At 44.5% G+C, this 20885-nt stretch overlaps 1 protein-coding gene across 1 annotated transcript; it reads left to right on the forward strand.

The window, feature by feature from the left end:
• The first annotated feature begins 237 nt into the window (after positions 1-237).
• On the forward strand, positions 238-6855 carry LOC137330988 (extracellular calcium-sensing receptor-like). The gene is made up of 5 exons (XM_067994565.1): positions 238-522; positions 1359-2195; positions 2707-2934; positions 5712-5835; positions 5942-6855. Exons 1-5 carry the CDS (start codon positions 265-267, stop codon positions 6853-6855), a joined length of 2361 nt encoding a protein of 786 aa, XP_067850666.1. The 5' UTR covers positions 238-264.
• The last annotated feature ends 14030 nt before the right edge of the window (positions 6856-20885 follow it).

A 20885-nucleotide genomic window follows, 5' to 3' on the forward strand; every position in this document is an offset into this window, starting at 1 on the left:
ACTTAAGCCCTGGTGTGAATGGATAATGCTTTACTGCAGTGTTTCTAAATAAGAAAGTATCTTCATCCTAATACGCTGTTTTGTGCTCAATTGTGCTTTTTTCTGTGCCTGGAGTTCTTAGCAACTATTTCCCTTCTTCAAGATATATTACCACTGTGACTGTTATATCTATGAAACAAACAAAAAGCAAATTCCTCTTTTTCATCAATATACAAATGTGTTTTCTGCAGCTTTCGGTTCAGACATTTTCATTTAGCAATAACGATGATCTTTACAATAGAAGAAATCAACAAGAACCCAGATCTTCTTCCAAACATTACGCTGGGTTACTGGATTTATGATTCTTGTGGCATTCCCGCTGTATCAATGAAAGCAGCCTTTGAGATTTTAAACAGAGTTGAAACCACATCTTCAGATTTTGCCTGCAAAAGAGGTCCCATGGTCCCTGCTATTGTCGGTGATTCTGGATCTTCACAGTCCTTAGCAATAGCGTCTTTAATCGGCCCCTTTAGGATCCCCGTGGTAAGCTGTTTAATAGAATAATATAACTGATGCATAATAATGGAAAAAAATGAACGTGCTGTTTTCCTCTTCCATTCCTCCCCTCTATTAGAATCTTATAACAACAATGCTGCATTAAACAACTGAAAATAATTCTTTCTTCACAATAGCATAAGAAAAAATATGGTTAAGATTGTTCTATGTACAGCTGTTTCCCAGTGTTATTTGCACACACCATTGCTAACTTAGAGTATTATGCTTGCCTAATTTGACTTCTTCCAGTAATTTTACGACCAACTTTAAAGCTATAGTTATTTCTTCTTTAGCATATGCCAGAACAATTGTGCAATACATTTTGACTTTTAGGAAGCAACACAGTTAAAAAACAATTGAAGTGCAAAAATAAATAGAACATATACGCTGGATTCATTGCATTGGGTTTTGTCACTACTTGCAAGACAAAATGAAAACGCCAAGGAAATGCAAATAGAAATCCAAAGGTGACATGAGGAAAAACTTTTTTACGCAGCGAGTGGTTAGGATCTGGAATGCACTGCGGGGGGTGGTTGAGGCAGATTCAATCGTGGCTTTCAAAAGGGAACTGGATAAGTACTTGAAAGGAAAAAAAATTGCAGGGCTACGGGGATAGGGCAGGGGAGCGGGACTAGCTGCATTGCTCTTGCATAGAGCCGGAGCGGACTCGATGGGCCGAATGTCTTTCTTCCGTGCTGTAACCTTTCTATCATTCTATGATTCTAATCTGCATGACGCTAGGCGTATTACACGTTCCACGAATTAATAGTCCATGACAGTTTGAATTGGTGAAGAAAAATAACTTCGTACGTTAACTTTCACAGATCAGCTATTTTTCCACTTGTGCGTGTCTGAGCAACAGAAAGGAATATCCGTCGTTTTTTAGAACAATACCGAGCGATTACTTTCAGGCCAGAGTATTAGCTCAACTTATCAGACATTTTGGATGGACCTGGATCGGAACGATTAAAAGCGACGATGACTATGGTAACTTTGGAATGCAAGCTTTCTCAGAAGCTGTAGAACAGTTTGGTATTTGTGTCGCTTTCTCGGAGTCTTTTCATAGAACATACCCGAGAGAGAAGTTGCTTGAAACTATAAACACTATAAAGAAATCCACCACCAAAGTTGTTATGGCCTTTCTCTCACAAGCAGACATGGGCATCCTAATGAAAGAAATCGTTCGACAAAACGTCACTGGTATACAATGGGTAGGAAGTGAAGCCTGGGTTTCCACGTCACTTCTCCCTCCAGAAGAAAGCCGACGATTCCTTTCTGGCACAATTGGAGTTGCAATTCGAAAAGTGGACATACCGGGTTTAAATGAATTCCTGTTGCAGGTCCGCCCTTCTACATACCCAGGAAACCTTTTAATAAAGGAGTTTTGGGAAAGGACATTCAGCTGCACGTTAAAAAACACAGGAAACAAAACTGATGACATTAAACTTAACTCGCAGTTTAGAGAATGCACAGGGAGAGAACAGCTACAGACAGCACACAGCGAATTTACAGATGTATCTCAGCATAGAGTCACTTACAATGTATATAAAGCAACCTATGCGTTTGCTCATTCCCTTCACAATATGTTGTCGTGTGAAAGTGGCAAAGGGCCTTTTGCCAATAACAGCTGTGGAAACCTTTCCAATTTTCAGCCTTGGCAGGTAAAGTATATTTCACACTACTTTATAAATAATAAAGGTATTAAAACTTTAACTCTAAACAGAATAGAAAAAAAACCGAACTGTAGGATAGTATTCAACCACAGCAACAACTTGCATTTATACAGCACCCTTAACGTAGTAAAACTTTCCAAGGCGTTTCACAGGAGCGTTATCAAATACAATTTGACACAGAGCCACATAAGGAGATGTTAGAACAGGTGACCAAAAGCTTGTTCAAAGAGATAGGTTTTTATGGAGCGTCTTAAAGGAGCAGAGGGAGGTGGAGATGTTTAGGGAGAGAGTTCTAGAGTTTAGGGCCTAGACAGCCACCACCGCCAATGGTAGAGCCATGAAAATCGGGGATACGCAAAAGGCCATAATTGGAGGAGAGCAGAGATCTCGAAGGGATGTGGGGCTGGAGGGGATTACAGAGATAGATGAATCTCGAAGTTAATTTTTCTCCTCTAAGGTAACATTGTTTCTTTCTTTATTTGTATTTCTTCTGGTGAAGCTTCTACATTATCTAAATGTAGTAAATTTCACGACGAGGATGAATGAAAACGTGTATTTTGACGATAACGGAGATCCGGTTGCAACATATGACATTGTAAACTGGCAGCCAAACAAATATAGTGGTGCTGACATTGTAGCCGTTGGTCATTATGATGGATCTGCTCCTGCAGGGCGAGAGTTTAGTATAACGGAGGCGGCAATTGTATGGAGTGGAGGTCGGATTAAGGTAAGATCTCAACGCATATTTCAAAAGGTAGAAGTGTTCACTCAGTTGAATCTACTTGTCAACAGTTAAAGCTTGTAACTGTAATCTTAATTGTTACCAGGTTTTGGACTGTAATAGGAACAGTCCTGCAAACTGAGAGCACGTTCAATAAATGTCTGACATTAATTGCAGATTGTTACTAAGCATCAGAGTTAGGATCCCCACGGTTCAGAATTTGCCTTTGGTATGATCGGCTGCAGGAAAACGCTGTCATTATCACGGAAACCACTGCGTCAACAAGTCAGAGTTTTGAGAGATGTGGCCGAGATCAATATCCCCACATAAATTCCCATCATCATAGAATTATATAAAATTTACTGCACAGAAACAAGCCATTCGATCCAACTGGTCTATGTCGCCGTTTATGCTCCACAGGAGTCCCTTCCCACCCCTCTTCATCTCACCCTATCAGCATCACCTTCTATTCTATTCTTCTTCATGTGGTTTATCTAGTTTCCCTTAAATGCATCAGTTACCATGTACTGACAAAAATGCTATCACAGCTTTCTCTAAAACGATCTAGAATTGCATATAAATTACAAATCGGAAGCTGGCCGTTTGGCCCAACTTGTACGATGTTTAACCGCCACATGAGAAGTAGTCTTAATCCCATATGACTGCCCTGTTCCTATACACCTTTATTCCCCTTTCCTCAAGAGCACCTCTCTAGCCTATTAGATGCTGAGATGGGGGTAGACTTTCATCTTGTTGCCTGAGTGTAAAATTGCAGCCGTCATAGCAACTACCCAATGTGTTTCCATTTATTTGAATGGATATGAAAATCGGGCCGATTCTATAATGGGCCACCAATCCACAAGGCCTGTTTTAGGCCTGGGCAGTATGGTAATAATCTAACCCACGTCCTCTACTTCAATCAATGACCCTAATAGTGCATTCCACAGCCTCATGGCTACAATGTCAAAGTAAGTGCCAATTTGCACAATCTGGGCCGGGATAGTCTCCTGGACTAGTTTCAATCACTTGAGCAGGGGTCAGAGAAGAGTTTCCCAGGTTTGTTCCCCCCCCAAATTGGCCTGAGTTTTAATCTGGTTTCTCGCCTCTCCCAGGAGATCACATAGTTTCTGGTGGGGTGGGGAGTCTACATATTTTGATGCACAAGGCATGGCAGTTTTATGGGACAGGCTGGATGGACCAGAGGTCCTTTCCTGTCCGTTATCGTTGATGTGTTGGCATGTTCGTATTGTCAACAACTCCAACAGCATGAGACCAGGGAAAGGGAACAAACAAAGGAACTATAATCTAAATAGTGTTAGTCGACAGGATACAACACAAGAAAAATAATTCAAGGTTATTGGTAGACAGATTACTGCTACAATGATAAATAAAGTAATTGGGATCTTGGGTTGTATAGTGAATGGAATAGAACACAAATTACTGATATGATACTGAGCCTATAAAATGCAAAGCGCTACATATCTGACACATTGCATCAGAAACATGAGGTATAAGAGACTCCAGAAGGTGCGTTCGCTATACTAGCGAAGAATAGACTGAGAGGGGACATTGTTAAGGTATTTATGACTCTTAAAGGTACCAACTCGTCCAACCATGAGAAAGTGTTTACATTGTGTAGGATAGTGCTCCGTGACAGGGTAAATGGCTTGACATAAGCATAGATCAGGATGGGATAGTTAGTATACAATGTTAAAGAACAAAGTGCGTACATGCAATGGAGCACGAAGACCCAGAGATGCAATGAAGCGGAGAACCGCAGCCTCTGTTAATGGTCAGACAAGAGTCCAAGCGAAAGTGTCCTGAAACATTTCCTATTGTCTTCAGCAAATGGAACTGTGTAAAACGTTACAATCGTTCTACGTTCTAATATTGAAGTAATTGTACTCGTAATGAAATACTGTTTCATTGTTATTCGAGGACATTAAATCCGGAATTATTTTCTTGCAGTTAATTTCTTAATTTTATTCTTGAAACTTGAAATTAACATCTAAGCCGACAGGGTAACAAAAAAGTTTTAACACCAGTTTACGGTTTTGCAAGGAGAAGATGTAAATGTTTTGCAATAGTCACTATTTCAGTCACATTGAGTAGGTTGCCTGTGCGGAAAGATTGAGTAGAATGGGTTTATATTCTCTGGCATTTAGAAGAATGAGAGGTGATCTCATTGAAACATAAAAGATTCTAAGAGATGCTGAGAGGGTAGATGCTGAGACGATGTTTCCCCTGGCTGATCAGTCTAGAACTAGGGGACATATTCTCAGGATAAGGGGTCGGATATTTAGGACTGAGATGAGGAGGAATTTCTTCACTCAGAGGGTCGTGAATATTTGCAATTCTCTACCCTGTGGATGCTCTGTCCTTGAGTATATTCAAGACTGAGATTGATAGATTTTTGGACTCTAAGGAAATCAAGGGATATGGGGATCGGGGTGAAAGTGGAGTTGAGGTCGAAGATCAGCAATGATCTTGTTGAATGGCGCAGCAGGCTCGAGGGGCCAAATGGCCTACTCCTGCTCCTATTTGTTATGTTCTTATGTTCTTACATTAAAAGATCCTGCATTGCAATTGTTACACGAAAACAGGGAAACATAATTACACCAGGAAACAATTAACACGGAGAAATATTACTGATTCCTGTTGTTGGAAAAGGCAGCGAAAAATAAAGTAATAAAAATGCAGCATGCAGCATCAATGGAATCCTGTAACCTGAAAGATTCAAAACTACAGTGTGATGACTAAGTTCGATTTCTCTTTATAATTAGATTCCAAAAGCAGTTTGTTCTGAAAGCTGTCCGCGTGGAACAAGGAAAGCAGCACGAAAAGGACAACCCATTTGTTGTTTTGATTGCATCCAATGTGCTGATGGTGAAATCAGTAACACCACTGGTAGGAATATATGTGACTTCGTTTTAATATTTGCAAACATCCTGTGTAGGTTATATTTCTATTGATGCTTTAGTTGAAGTCATTTTTTTCTATTTTCTGCTTTAAGATTCATTGGATTGCATGAAATGTCCATTGGATTACCGGTCCAACCAAGAACGAGATGAATGCATACTAAAGGAAATTGAATTTCTTTCATTTGGAGAGATTATGGGGATTATTCTGGTGATAGTGGCATCGCTCGGAGCTTGCATCACGATGACTGTGTTTGCTATATTCCATTTTTACAAAGACACCCCGATAGTTAGAGCTAACAACTCAGAGTTAAGCTTCCTTTTACTTTTTGCAATGACACTTTGTTTTCTGTGTTCAATTACATTTATTGGAGAGCCTTCAGTATGGTCGTGTATATTACGTCATACATCATTTGGTATTACTTTTGTTCTTTGCCTATCTTGCGTTCTGGGTAAAACATTTGTTGTGGTGATGGCATTTAATGCAACACGTCCCAGTAATAACACGAAGAAATGGTTTGGGCCTACACAACAACGTCTGACTGTTCTGATCCTCACACTGATACAATGCTTAATATGTACTATCTGGTTAACTACATCACCGCCTTATCCTTCTAAAAACGTTGATTACTTTAAAGAGAGAATAGTGTTTGAATGCAATGTCGGTTCTATAATAGCCTTTTACTGTGTACTCGGGTATATTGGATTTCTGTCTTGTGTTTGTTTTGTGGTCGCTTTTCTCGTTCGACAACTTCCAGATAATTTTAATGAAGCTAAACACATCACTTTTAGCATGCTTATCTTTTGTGCTGTTTGGATAACTTTCATTCCAGCTTATATAAGCTCTCCTGGCAAATATACAGTAGCCGTAGAAATATTTGCTATTTTGGCCTCCAGCTTTGGACTATTGATCTGTATTTTTGCTCCTAAATGTTACATTATGCTCCTGAAGAAAGAACAAAACACAAAGAAGCATATGATGGGTAAAGTGGCTTCTAAAAATCTTTAGATGTTCTTACAGCACTTTGTAACACAAGGCAGCCTTCCATCTACCTTGAATAAATGCTGAATGGATTATAAAAAAAATCGTAGACAATTTGTTTTCACAGAAAATACTGTATAATTTGTTGGTACGTTAAGGAAATACAAAGTTCAAATCTGTTAACATTTTACCTTTGCAATGGTTCTTATTTTGTCCACCGCTAGATATATCAGTTCTATGTTCATAAAACCAGCCTGGCCGCTTTGGCTCCATGTCCCCCCTATCCTGTGATTGGACTCCCCCTCTCCCCACGAGCCTAACTTCTTCCAGTCTGGTGGCCGGCTGAGCTACCTGAAACTGCGGTGGTGTGGAGCCAGCGCACTGCCCTGAGAGTTTGTTTTCCAACCGTAGCACGCAGGCCAAATGCTGGTGAGAGCCTGCCTTCAAAATAGATTGGGCCTACCTTCAGTGAATTACATAGCAATTTCAGCACAGAATCGGGCCATTCAGCCCGACTGGTCCATGCTCGTGTTTACGCTCCACAGGAGCCTCCTCCCACCCTCCTTCATCTAACACTATCAGCATAACCTTCTATTCCTTTCTCCCTCATATGTGTATCTAGCTTCCCCTTCAATGCACCTAGGCTTTTCGCCTCAATTCCTCCTTGTGGCAGCTAGTTCCACATTTTCACCACTCTCTGGGTAGAGATGTACCTCCGGAATTCCCTATTGGAATTATTGGTGACTATCTTATGTTTCTGACCCTTAGCTTTGGGCTCATCCACAACTGGAAACATCTTCTCTAAGTCTATCTAATCAAACCCTTTGATAATTTTAAAGACCTCAATCTGATTACTCCTCAGTCCTCTTTTATTTAAGAGAAAAGACTCCAGCCTGTTCAGTCTGTCCTGATAGGTATAACCTCTTAGTTCTGGTATCATTCTTGTAAATCCTTTTAGCACCTTCTCCAGTGCCTCCATATCCTTTTTATAATATGGAGAACAGAACTGTGTACAGTACTCTATGTGGTCGAACCAAGGTTCTATGTAAGTTTAACATAACTGATCTACTTTTCAATTCTATCCCTCTAGAAAGGAACCCCAGTGCTTTGCTTGCTTTTTTATGGTTTTATGAACCTGTGTCGCTACTTTTAGTGATGTGTGTTTCTGAACCCCTAGATCCCTTTGCTCCTCTACCTCATTTAGACTCTTAGAACTATGGGCTGGCCGGCCAGCTTCCTGATGTCCAGTACGCTGGGGAGTTGGTGTGTGTGTGTGTGTGTGTGTGTCTGTGTGGGGCGGGGGGAGACGGTGGTTGAGGGATCTACCCCAATAGGCATAACTTTCAACTTTGGTTTGGGCGTATAACGGGCTACATTGGATTAGCCGCTCATCACACACAGCCGTCAATGAAAAGGAAAACCGGGCGGTAGGTGGTAAATATGATACCGCCCGCTTTAAACCTCCACCTAAGTTGAATGTCCCAGCTATTTCAAAGGAAATTAAAATCAGACGGTTTGTATAACTGCCGGCTGTTCTGCAGCGCCAGTTTTATGCCCGAGTGGCAAGTTGATCATTTTGCCTTATGTAAGTACATATAGTATCACTAATTGTTGAAATACAATTTGTCACAATGCTTTTCCTTTACGACTAATCAGAGACATCCAAATCATTTGTCTCGCAGTTAACAAGTTCGCTATCATCCCTTTTAGCTCCTGGCGATAACAGTTAAAATTACCCTATGATCTTTGAAATGATGACACGCCAATATTAATAAGCTTATCAAGGCTTAACGTGTCATTATACTAATATTCATAGCGTGTAATTTCAAAGCCAATCCTTTTAAATATTATCACTGAAGACGGATGAAGCAACCTTAATTTGACAATTTACCTACCGTTATACTTTGATGTCATTATGTCATTATAGTTTTTACCCTTCAGATTAATATTTTTTTATTAGAAGGCAGATTAAAATGGGTTTGGGAGTTGTCATTAACTGGCTCGAGGTTTTTTGAATATTGGTTATATTTATGGCACATTTGCCCAGCTGTCAGTCATATGAAATCGCCTATAAAAATGGTTGGCAATACTTTAATTTAACAATTACTTTCAATGTTAACAATGTTTGGCCATTTGTTGTTTGTGTCGTTATTATCTGTTCTTGTTCCCGTGAATTCGACGGATCAACCCACGCGAAAACGCTGGGGGACGGATGATCTACTCAGTGTATCTAAGGATAGGGACATCGTTATTGGCGGAATTTTCAGCGTGCACGCCAAAGATGAGGATCAGGATCTTTCCTTCATAACCCAACCAAAAGCAATTAAATGTTCAATGTTAGTGGAAGTTTGCAACTACCTAAATTGTTTCAAAGCTTATACAAACTTTTACTTCTAATTTTAGCAAAATAACTGAGCTTGTTGCACACCAACAAATTATATTACTTGGTCATTTTTTCCAGTAATTGTGAATATATTTCAATACAGTGTAATGACTTAGATATAATTGTGATTCATTTAAATCTACGGAGGTCTTGCATCAAGGTATCTGATTCTATTGCTATTGCAGCAACATTTAAATAAGGTATGTAGCAACAATCTTCGGTGAGCTGAAAGTTATCTGTTACACAATTGGCCGCAATACTTTTGCTCAGTCCGAGTTCAACGGAATAGCAGCACGGTTATGCTACCTCGATGGTGGGAAGTTCTGGCCTGATATTTGTATTGAGAGTAATATGTTTCCAGTTCGCTTAGCAACAGTAAGGTAAATTGGATATCAACATTTTAAACCATACTTCTTTGCTTGAAATATTGAAGATGTGGGTGGAAATCGCATTTCCAAATCTAAAACATGCACATATTTGAATAATATACCAATACAACTATTGCAAAAGGTTCTCAAATCATAGAATACAACATAAAATCCCGAATAATGAAAATAACCTGGGACACGCAGAAGAGCAACGATTTTCTATTTTACATAAGGGACATGACTGCTTCATTCTCGGGATGTGGGTATCGCTGGTAAGGCCAGCATTTATTGTCCACCCCTACTTGCCCTGAGAAGGTGGTGGTGGGCCTTATTCTTGAACCACTCAGTAGATGTTTGATGCAACTGAATGGCTTGCTAGCCCACTTCAGAGGGCAATTAAGAGTCAACCAGTTGGTGTGGGACTGGAGGCACATATAGCCCATATGTAGTAAGGACGGCAGGTTTCCTTCCCTAAAGGACATTAGTGATCCAGTTGGGCTGTTAGGATAACCCAACAGCTTCATGGTCACTTTTACTGATACCAGCTTTTAATTTCCTTTTTTTAAAAAAACAAAATGTAATTTAAATTCTCAAATTGAGATGGTGGGATTTGAACTCACGCTTTCTGGATTATTAGTCTCGAGACATAACATGCTACCCGACCCTATCCTATGTGAGGGAGCCCTATGCAGTCAAAATATTGCGTTGTATTTATATATCAGTGACCTGACCTACAGATTGTTTATGTTCTGTGATTTTAATGTCCAGACATTCTATTGATATACCGTGCTGTAAAGTACTGGGATGGCTGTAAAATACAACTCTTTTTATTGATTCCCCAGATCAAGTACTATTGAGAATAAAGTCCAAAACAGATTTTCAGCATATCAAACTCCTCTTACTGAAATGATTTTAAACCTATTTATGAACATTATTATTTTGGTAATCTAATGGCAATGACTATATAAGTCAACATTCACTAAATTTCAAAAATATTAGAAAACCAATGCAACTTGCTGAAAACCAAAACCCAAAACATAAATCTAAGCAGCTCATTCAAAGAACTGCCCTGGTCGCTATGTGTGGCAACATTGTAAGTGCAGTAATGAAGATTTATTTTGCTCTGGATAGTGTTTAGGATTTCGTTGCATATAAGGAAGCAGGGAATATTCATTTACGATGCTGCTACTAGTAATGAGCATTGCTCTTCTTGCTCTTTCCCTTCCAATGTAAAATATCCTCTAGGTGTAGTATCCATTTTTGGTTAGAACTTTTATTTTCAATCTGTAATCCCTTATGGGTCTTTTCAGGGTTATCAATGCCCCCACATACAGACAGGTTTTTGCATTTTAATGTTTCAAATATATTTGATATTAGAAGTATTAGAAGCCTGATAATAGGCCATTCCATGTAAATACGGTGTTCATTGCTGAAATAAGATTCATTTTGCTCGTTTTATTTGGATCATAGTGTGAATAAATAATACTCGAGTATAATATTTCCAAAGCAGGGTGCTAGATTGTCCACAAATGTTGTTTCCGTCCATCAGCCTCACTCTATATGTCTAATATATGACGTACTTGGAATAACTTTTCTTTCTTGGTCAAAATATGTTACCAATTTTCATATGTGTGATAAATGATAATCGACAGATGCCACTATCTTCTTTCATAACCTACAAAGGTGTTTCATACAGTTTTCGTTTCAGGTTTTTTCGCTTTGTACTGGCGATGATTCTTGCAATAGAAGAAATAAACAAGGACCCCAAACTGCTTACCAATGTCACACTGGGGCACCGGATTTATGATTCTTGTGGCATGGCTCATTTATCAATAAAGACAACCTATGAATTTCTAAACAGACCTGAAGGATTCTCTTTAAATGGAGCCTGCAAAAGGCACTCTGCAACTCCTGTTGTTATTGCTGATCCTTTGTCCTCGTCTTTAGCAATAGCTACTCTAATTGGTCCATTCAGGATTCCTGTGGTAAGATATGCATCGGATCATTATCGCATTTAGAATAGGAGAATAGGAAAGTAATATCTAAATCAATGGAATTTCCCGTTTCCATTTAGTTCTACGACACTACTACCCCCACATTCACTACTCACTTAAAAAGGCGGGACGCTTCTGTTATATAAACTGATTTCAATGCTGACTAAGATTAGCAATATCCATAATATAGAGCATATGCACATAATTTATAAAACATTCATTCTGCCTGGTATTCTAAAAGTTTTTTTCCAATTTGTTGAACTATCCAATTCTTCTCTTACATATATGACTTGTATATCCCTAAACTATGATGTAAGAAGATTACTTTCCACGTTATAACATTGACAACGTAATAAAACCTTTAAAATATTAACTCCAGTTGCCAAAATTGCCTTGTTACTTTACAGTGTTAACATTGGGTTATGAAATCATCAGTATGTTTTAAACCAATTTCCCCCCCTCACCAATAACCCTGTGATGTTCTCCTCTCCTGACCTGAAGACTATTTATATGAGTTGTTGCTGGGGTACCATTCCAGAGGCGCTCTTTCATCTCTAGTGTCTCATAGGAATGGCCATTATTCATGTCTGAACATTGACAGCGAGTGTCAACCAGGCTAGTGCACCCTGCACGGGAAAGGGTATCTCAGCACAGCACTGTAATGTCCTCACGTGAGATCCACATGCATACACGTCCGAGTAAGGGTCACCAGAAAACCTTTGGAAGTGTATTCGGTTGAATTTTCCCTCCCCAACCTGAACACCGAGGCCCGTTGTATCGCTGACCCGGCTGTCATAGGCTGCCTCATCACAGATGGGGATAAAACCTGGAACCATTCTACCATTGGGACTTAGGGGTTCAGGTACATAGATCATTGAAGTGTCATGAACAGGTGCAGAAAATAATCAATAAGGCTAATGGAATGCTAGCCTTTATATCTAGAGGACTAGAGTACAAGGGGGCAGAAGTTATGCTGCAGCTATACAAAACCCTGGTTAGACCGCACCTGGAGTACTGTGAGCAGTTCTGGGCACCGTACCTTCGGAAGGACATATTGGCCTTGGAGGGAGTGCAGCGTAGGTTTACTAGAATGATACCCGGACTTCAAGGGTTAAGTTACGAGGAGAGATTACACAAATTGGGGTTGTATTCTCTAGAGTTTCGAAGGTTAAGGGGTGATCTGATCGAAGTTTATAAGATATTAAGGGGATCAGATAGAATGGATAGAGAGAAACTATTTCCGCTGGTTGGGGATTCTAGGAGTAGGGGGCACAGTCTAAAAAATAGAGCCAGACCTTTCAGGAGCGAGATTAGAAAACATTTCTACACACAAAGGGTAGTAGAAGTTTGGAACTCTCTTCCGCAAACGGCAATTGATACTAGCTCAATTGCTAAATTTAAATCTGAAATAGATAGCTTTTTGGCAACCAAAGGTATTAAGGGATATGGGCCAAAGGCAGGTATATGGGGCTCGAATTTAGCAGGCCTGCGGGTTCCCAGCGGGTGGTCCTCCGGGAGTGTGGAAAACGCAGACGGCTAATTGTGTGCGTCCCCCACGCGATCGCGGGATAATTGGACCCATTAAGCCCTGCTTCCGGGTTCTGCGCTCCCCAGCTGCGTGCCGGCCGGCTGCGCATGCGCAGTACCGTCGACGCGATGTAGGAGCTCCAGTTAAAGGGGCAGTCTCCCAAAGCCCCTCCTGCTGCAAGCAAGAGGTCTGGGAGAATGGCTCAACAAAGGGGAAAGGCTGCGCCCCGTTTTTCAGATCTGGCACTGCAGCTGATGCTGGAGGGCGTGAGGAGGAGGAGGGAAACACTCTTCCCAGAAGATGGGCGCAAGTTCCCTGCCGCCGCAACCAGGAAGGCATGGGCAGAGGTGGCGGCGGAGGTGAGCAGCAGGGGCAACACCCCAAGGACTTGGGAGCAGTGCCGCAAGCGCTTCAATGACCTGACTAGGTCTGGCAAGGTGAGTACACCAACGCACCCTCCCACATCCCGTCCCCACCATCACGCCAAGCAGATCACAACCCCCTCCTGCACAGCCACCACTGCGCTCCATCAGCAATCCTCACAGCCACTCATTCACCATCCTCGCCGTGCACGCAAGTACCCACCATCCCTGACCCCACCCGAACACTACCACACACCCCAATCCCCATGCAATGGGATGGGCACCTGGCCCACGCTTCCTCCCATCCGTTCCGCGCCACGCTCAACCCAACCACACCGATGCTCGATGCGTCTCACGATGCAAGACGCACCCACTCACACATCTGTGTTTTGCCTTCACAGGAGAAGAGAAGCAAGAACAATAGGGAAAGGGCACGCACCGGAGGTGGGCCGCCGCAAGTGGTGGAGCTCACCGACGCAGAGGTGGAGGCGCTCGACCTCGCCCGCACGCGACATTGCCTGTCGGTGGCCGATGGCGAGTGTGTCGCTGCCGAAACGGCCGGTAAGGGAAAGCTGACACTCAACACCCATGATTGCGAGTTACCGTCTCATCACCTGCCATCAGGCGCACTGTCAAGTTGGTCCACATGCCTCAAAGTGCCCTCTGTTCTCTTGCAGGTCCGTCTTTGGGTCAAGCGAGCGTGGAGGGCGATTCCTCAGAGGACATGGCGGTCTCTGAGGGTGCATCGTCACATCAGAGCCAACGATCCACCAGCGCAGAGACACGCACCTCGGTGGGTCCCCCTCGCCAACTAGTTGGGGTAGCACTTGGTGAGTTACTGCGCACGAGTGAGCATGAGCAGACCCTGGTGGCAGGGGCAGCCGCGGAGGGTCCGCGATGGAGGGAGCACTCATCTCCAGGCTCTGCTCAGCCGGACCCAGATGCTGAACCCAGGGGGCCACCAGTGAAAAGGAGAGTCGTCGAGGGCCACCAGCTAATTGCTGAGGTACTGGCAGAGGTGCCGCGCGCATTGTCCACAATAGCGCAGGCGATGGAGGAGTCCACCTCCTGCATGTGGGCATTGGTGGCGCAGGCACAGGAGGGTACCGGTGACACAGTGTCGCGGGTAGGTGCGGGACTGTCTGCGGTGGAGGACAGGCTGGCCTCCCTCGAGCGTCACGCACAGCTCCACTTCGAGTCCTTGCAGGCCCTGACAATGTCTGTACGGATTCAGGGTGAGCAACATTCCGACGCCACCAACAGGCTGAGGGATACACTAGGGGTGGCCTTGCAAGGCCTCACACATGCCATCCAAACTGCCGTCCAGCAGGGTGGAAGGGGTGATGTGGGCCGAGGCCAAGAGAGGGATGATGGTGACCGGGGACATGGAAGCGGGGACGCCTCTCAAGGCGTCCCCACGTCCCACCCGTCGCCCACCTCTCAACCAGTACCCGCAATGGTGCCTCCTCTCCTGGTGGCCGAGTCTGCCCCTGCCCCGGTGCAGGAGGAGCAGTCTGTGGAGGTGCCCTCACGGGCACCGAAACTCAGGGGCCGTCCGCCAAAAGCATCTACCCGGTCAAGGCAAGAAGACGAGCAACCTGCCACTACCTCTGCTGGAGCCACAGGGGTAGCACCACGTAGGGGTTCCCGGAGAAGAATTGCAAAGGCCTTATAATCACAAAGGGAATACACCAGGGTGTTTATTATTTTGTACTTTGTTTCTTATATAATGTCACATTCCAGATATTAAATAGTCTATTCTCACCACTCCTGCCACCTCTCGTCCATTCTTCCGCGGCTTGTGCAATAGTTGCGTTCCGTGGAGGCCATCATGACGGCGAACACCTGCTGCCACCCATTGGGCACACTGCTGTGGGTGCAGGATTACTGGCAGCACTCTTCAGTGGAGGGGGCTGGTATGGCCGCTCGCATGTGCAGGTGAGGAGATGCGAGCGCCTCGCAGTGTCTGACTCTAGGAGAACCGTTGACGTATGAGTGCGTCCCTGGCCCGGCGACCATCCCGGTGAGTCGCGGCTCGGCGCATGGGTCGTCCAACATCCTCTGGTGCGTCCTCCTCCTCTGCCTCCTCCTCCTCCGCATCCTCCTCCTCCTCCTCCTCCTCCTCCTCCTCCTCGCCCTCGCCTTCCTCAATGTAGGTGGCGGGTGTGGATGGGGCCTCCTCCAGCGGCACCCCTCCCTATTGGGCCATGTTGTGCAGGGCACAGCAGACAACTATGATTCGTCCCACTCTGAATGGTGTGTATTGGAGCGCTCCCCCAGAACGATCAAGGCACCTGAAGCGCATCTTGAGAAGCCCTATGGTCTGCTCAATTGTAGACCTGGTAGCAGTGTGGCTGTCATTGTACCGACGCTCCGGCTCGGTGATGGGGTTCCTCAGAGGTGTCATGAGCCACGTGTGGAGGGGATACCCCTTGTCGCCGAGGAGCCAGCTGTTGCCGGCGTTGGGTGCCTGCAGGATGGGCGGGACGGCGGACTCCCTGAGGACGAAGGCATCGTGGCAGCTGCCGGGGTATCTGGCACACACGTGTAGGAATCTCTGGCGGTGGTCACAGATGAGCTGGGCGTTCATGGAGTGATACCCCTTCCTGTTGATGAACAGCCCTGGCTCATGCGGAGGTGCCCGTATTGCGATGTGGGTGCAGTCGATTACACCCTGTACCCGTGGGAAGCCGGCCATGGCATGGAATCCAACCGCCCTTTCCATCTGGCTGCGCTCGTCCATGGCGAAGTTGATGTAGTGGGAGGCCCTGCGGAACAACCCATCGGTGACCTGCCTTATGCACTTGTGTGCAGAGGACTGACAGACCCCGGTGATGTCCCCGGTGGCACCCTGGAAGGAACCGGATGCGAAGAAGTTGAGGGCAGTGGTGACTTTGACGGCGACAGGTAAGAAGATGCTGCTTGGTCCATCAGGGAGCAGCTCGTCATTAAGGAGGCTGCAGATGTCGGCGACTACCTGGCGATTGACTCTGAGCCTCCGTATGCACTGCTCCTCGGAGAGGTCCATGAAGCTGAGCCTCGCTCTGTACACCCTGTGCGGAGGGTAGTGCCTCCTGCGACGCATCTCTCTCTGCGGTTGCCCTCCCTCCTGCTGTGCAGGTGGGTGTGCCGCAGCACTGTGTTGGGGGGCCCCACCTCTCCGAGGCGGACAGCGTGGACTGCGAGGCTGCTGGGGCTAGTCATCCTGTTCGTCCTCCGACGATGTCAACGCACCACCCATCTGGCAGGTGTTGGTGTGAGGGGTTGTGCAGGGTAGGTGGGTGGGTCCTCGGACTGGGGCTGCGGTTTCGTGTCGGTCTGTCCTCTGGCTTGGCAGGGGTTGGTGGAGGGCAGGTGTTGCCCTATGTGACGCGGTGGCCTCCTGCGTGGGTGAGGGCTCTCCCCCGTGGAGCGCACCTTGGCACCTGCCACAGGCTGCTGGCTGCAACACGCCTGGTTTGAAGGGTACTGTTTCCCCCAGTGTGGGAAACTGACTGCGTTGAACCTAAAATCCCACACTTCCTCTTTTGACAGCTGCTTCAGCTCATTAACTGACCACAACGAGCAAGTTAAGTGCTCTCAAGTGGAACCCCGCTGGCTTTAATTGCCTGCGGGATTCCCACCAGCGGGGCTTTCGCGCGCAGCCCCGCACGTCAGCGCGGTACCCGGAAGTGGCCGGGATTTCGTCCGAATCGGAGATCGGGATTTTCGGGGCCCCCCCGCTGGAAACCCGCAGGTAACCCGACCCTAAAATCGAGCCCATGGAGTTAGATCACAGATCAGCCATGATCTTATCAAATGGCAGAGCTGCAACGAGGGGTTGAATGGCCTACTCCTGTTCCTATGTTCCTATGTACCAGTGCTCATTGTCTTCATTGGTGCCTATATAACAAACTTAATCAACTAAAATTTAAAATACCCCCAAACTAAAGCGTGGGATACTGAAATTCCTCAGTCCAGTATTTTGGCGGAGATATTAACCCACTAAATGCCTCTGCTAAAATCGTAAACAGAAGCAGTTGGCAAAAATGCTTACGTGTTCTTGCATGTATCTCGCCGCATAATTCAGAAGCAGGATTTACTTAATTAGACATTATTTCAGTGAGCATTATTTATCCGAGATTAGATTAAGAATGCTACTTAATCGATCGGCCTCACCCTGGTGACTATAATTCAACCATTTCTCAGAATAATTTTGCCTGATAGGTGCTTAGTCTGTCGGTCTGATTCGGAAATAGCATAGCCTGAAATATTATTTTCGATAATAAGTAAAAATGCTGATTGCGTTATTATGACATCCACCTTTCCGCTAATTTATAATAGATTACCCATTTAAACAGTTTCAATACTGCAATTGAGAACTTTGGATTTAGTATGCTGGCATAATTTGACTTCTTCCAGTAATTTTAGGATCTGCTTCAACACTATAGTTATTATTTTTAGCATATGCCAGAACAATTGTGCAACATATTTTGACTTTTAGGAAACAATACAATTAAACATAGAAACATAGAAAATAGGATCAAGAGTAAGCCATTCGGCCCTTCGGGCCTGCTCCGCCATTCAAAGTGATCATGCTGATCGTCTAACTCAGTAACTTAAGCGGAAAAACAAGTAGAAATCATGCGCTGGATTCATTGCACCGGATCTTGTCACGATTTGCAAGGCAAAAAAAAAAAACTCCAAAGGAATGCAAACATAACGGGCTAGATGCTACGGGTATTACATGTACCACGAGTTATCAGCGATGGCTTAGTGGGTAGTATTCTTTGCCTTTAAATCAGTAAAGTTGTGGGTTCAAGCCTTACTCCAGAGACTTGAGCCCATAATCCAGGATGACTCTTCATTGCAGTACTGACGGAGTGCTGGCTGTCGGAGGTGCGGTCTTTCGCATTAGAAGTTAAACTGAGTCTGCCCTCTTAGGTGAAAATAAAAGTTCCCTTGGCACTATTCGAAGAAGAGCAGAGGAGTTCTCCCTGGTGACCAGGTCAATTTCATCCCTCAACTAACATTACTAAAACACATTATCTGGTCATTAACACACTGCTGTTTGTAGGACATTGCTGAGCGCACGTTTGCTGTTGCGTTTCCTATGTTAGAACAGAGACGACACTTCAAAAGTACTTCATTGCCTGTAAAGGGCTTTGGGACGTCCTGAGGTCGTGAACCGTTGATGAAAAATGACTTCGTATGACAGACCCCAATTGATCCGTCAAGACATCGGACTTGAAGCTTCATCGTGGCAATGATGTATTCTACTGCCAAGGGGGCACGATATTCTACTTTTATCGGCCTCAGTATAGGGGTCACATACTGGTGCGACTAGCTAGGGTAGCAAGGGTTATTCCTGCATCCCATTAGCCAGCCTCCCTTTCCTGCTCCTTCATTGAATGGTGAAACCATTAACTGCTGCGAGATCAAAGCACAGTCGCTATTTGCAGAATACCTTGCAGTCACCTGCATTATTCTGTTGCGCCGCCTGAGACCACATGAATGTTGATGGAACGAAATTATGTTTCAATTGATTTATGTCACGGGGTTTCTATTTGATGCCCCGGCGGAAACATAGGTGGCGTCAATGACGACCTGTATTCTTTGGAACTCAGACAGCTGGTACAAGTGTTGAGTTCTCGTCAGCTGTTCATTCTTTTACATTGGGAAAGCGACAAACGTTATTTACTGGCAAAGAAGAATGCAGCCACCTAGAAGAATGAGGTAGTGTGCAGAGGACTGATCTATTTGAATAAAATTCATCGGTAGTAACCCGAAAATAACCGGTAGTTAATTGCTTCTGCGGGTATTGATTTTAACGGTAACGTTCATACGTCCGTAGGTCCTGCTCCAGGCTACAGGACGATGATGACGGCCTCCCTGCCAAAGTGCACAAAGGGCGGATAGTCCCTTCCAACTTAGGAACATAGCTACAGGAGTAGGCCATTCAGCCCCTCGATCCTCTTCCGCCATTCAATTAGATCACGGCTGATTTGTATCTTAACTGCATCTACCCGCCTTGTTTTTTTATTCGTTCATGGGATGTGGGCGTCACTGGTAAGGCCAGCGTTTATTGCCCATCCCGAATTGCCCTTGAGAAGGTGGTGCTGAGCCACCTTCTTGAACCGCGTGGTGAAGGTTCTCTTACAGTGCTGTTAGGAAGGGAGTTTCAGGATTTTGACCCAGCGACGATGAAGGATCGGCGATATATTTCCGAGTCGGGATGGTGTGTGACCTGGAGGGGAACGTGCACGAGTTGGTGTTCCCATGTGCCTGCTGCTCTTGTCCTTCTAGGTGGTAGAGGCCGCGGGATTGGGAGGTGCTTTCGAAGATGCCTTGGCAAGTTGCTGCAGTGCATCCTGTGGATGGTATACATTACAGCCACGGTGCACCGGTGGTGAAGGTAGTGAGGTTTAAGGTGGTGGATGTGGTACCAATCAAGTGGGCAGCTTTGTCCTGAATGGTTTCGAGCTTCTTAAGTGTTGTTGGAGCTACACTCATCCAGGCAAGTGGAGAGTATTCCATCACACCCCTGACTTGTGCCTTGTAGGTGGTGGAAATGCTTTGGGGAATCAGGAGGTGAGTCACTCACCGCAGAATACTCAGCCTCTGTTGTGCTCGTGTAGCTACAGTATTTAAGTGGCTGGTCCAGTTAAGTTTCTGGTCAATGGTGAATTGAAGGATTTTGCAGTTGCGAAGAAGATGCAAGTCTGGCTCATACTATATTGATATGAATTGATAGCTCGCAGGTCCCACTGTGATATCAATTTGAAAACAAACTCAATGGATATGCAGCACAGACATACAAAATGACGATGCCAGTATGATAAGCCTCTTTTTCAACTGTCATATCCCCTGAAACCTTTGTGGTATTGAAATTATACAATGGCCGACTAATGATAGTATCTAAAGTTAAGAAAAACGTTAAAATGAAGGAAAAAATAATGTTGCCCCAACCTTTTATTTATCTGCTATTCCAGAGGAATGGTTTAGTTTGTCGTGCTTAAATACTCTCGGGAGCTGTCATTTCTGATGTACCTGTGATGTATGGGTGTTTCAGAGGTTGAAGTGTTTAAAGACATATCGGTACCATTTATTGCTGTCAGTCAGAACTTTAGCATTACAAATCTACTGTAAACTTGCAGTACAAGATTTTGCACTTGTACTGCAGGAGCAAAATCCTTACATTTGCACTTGCAGTACCTTCATGATCAGCTTTTACTGATCCTACAAGGGGGCAAGCAAACTTGGACCTGGTCCTGTGCAATGAGCCAGGATTAATTAATAATGTCCTAGTTAAGGATCCCCTTGGAATGAGTGACCATAACATGGTTACATTCCACATCCAATTAGAGGGTGAGAAAGTTGGTTCTCAAACAAGCGTACTGAGCTTGAATAAAGGAGACTATGATGGTATGAGAGCGGAATTGA

The sequence above is a fragment of the Heptranchias perlo genome, chromosome 13 (assembly GCF_035084215.1).
Source record: "Heptranchias perlo isolate sHepPer1 chromosome 13, sHepPer1.hap1, whole genome shotgun sequence".
In the NCBI taxonomy this organism is placed as follows: domain Eukaryota; kingdom Metazoa; phylum Chordata; class Chondrichthyes; order Hexanchiformes; family Hexanchidae; genus Heptranchias; species Heptranchias perlo.

Coding starts and splice junctions, on each gene's coding strand:
- LOC137330988 (XM_067994565.1), top strand. CDS start 265: ATGATCTTTACAATAGAAGAAATCAACAAGAACCCAGATCTTCTTCCA. Junction 523..1,358: donor GCCCCTTTAGGATCCCCGTG/GTAAGCTGTTTA, acceptor TAACTTTCACAG/ATCAGCTATTTTTCCACTTG. Junction 2,196..2,706: donor CCAATTTTCAGCCTTGGCAG/GTAAAGTATATT, acceptor CTTCTGGTGAAG/CTTCTACATTATCTAAATGT.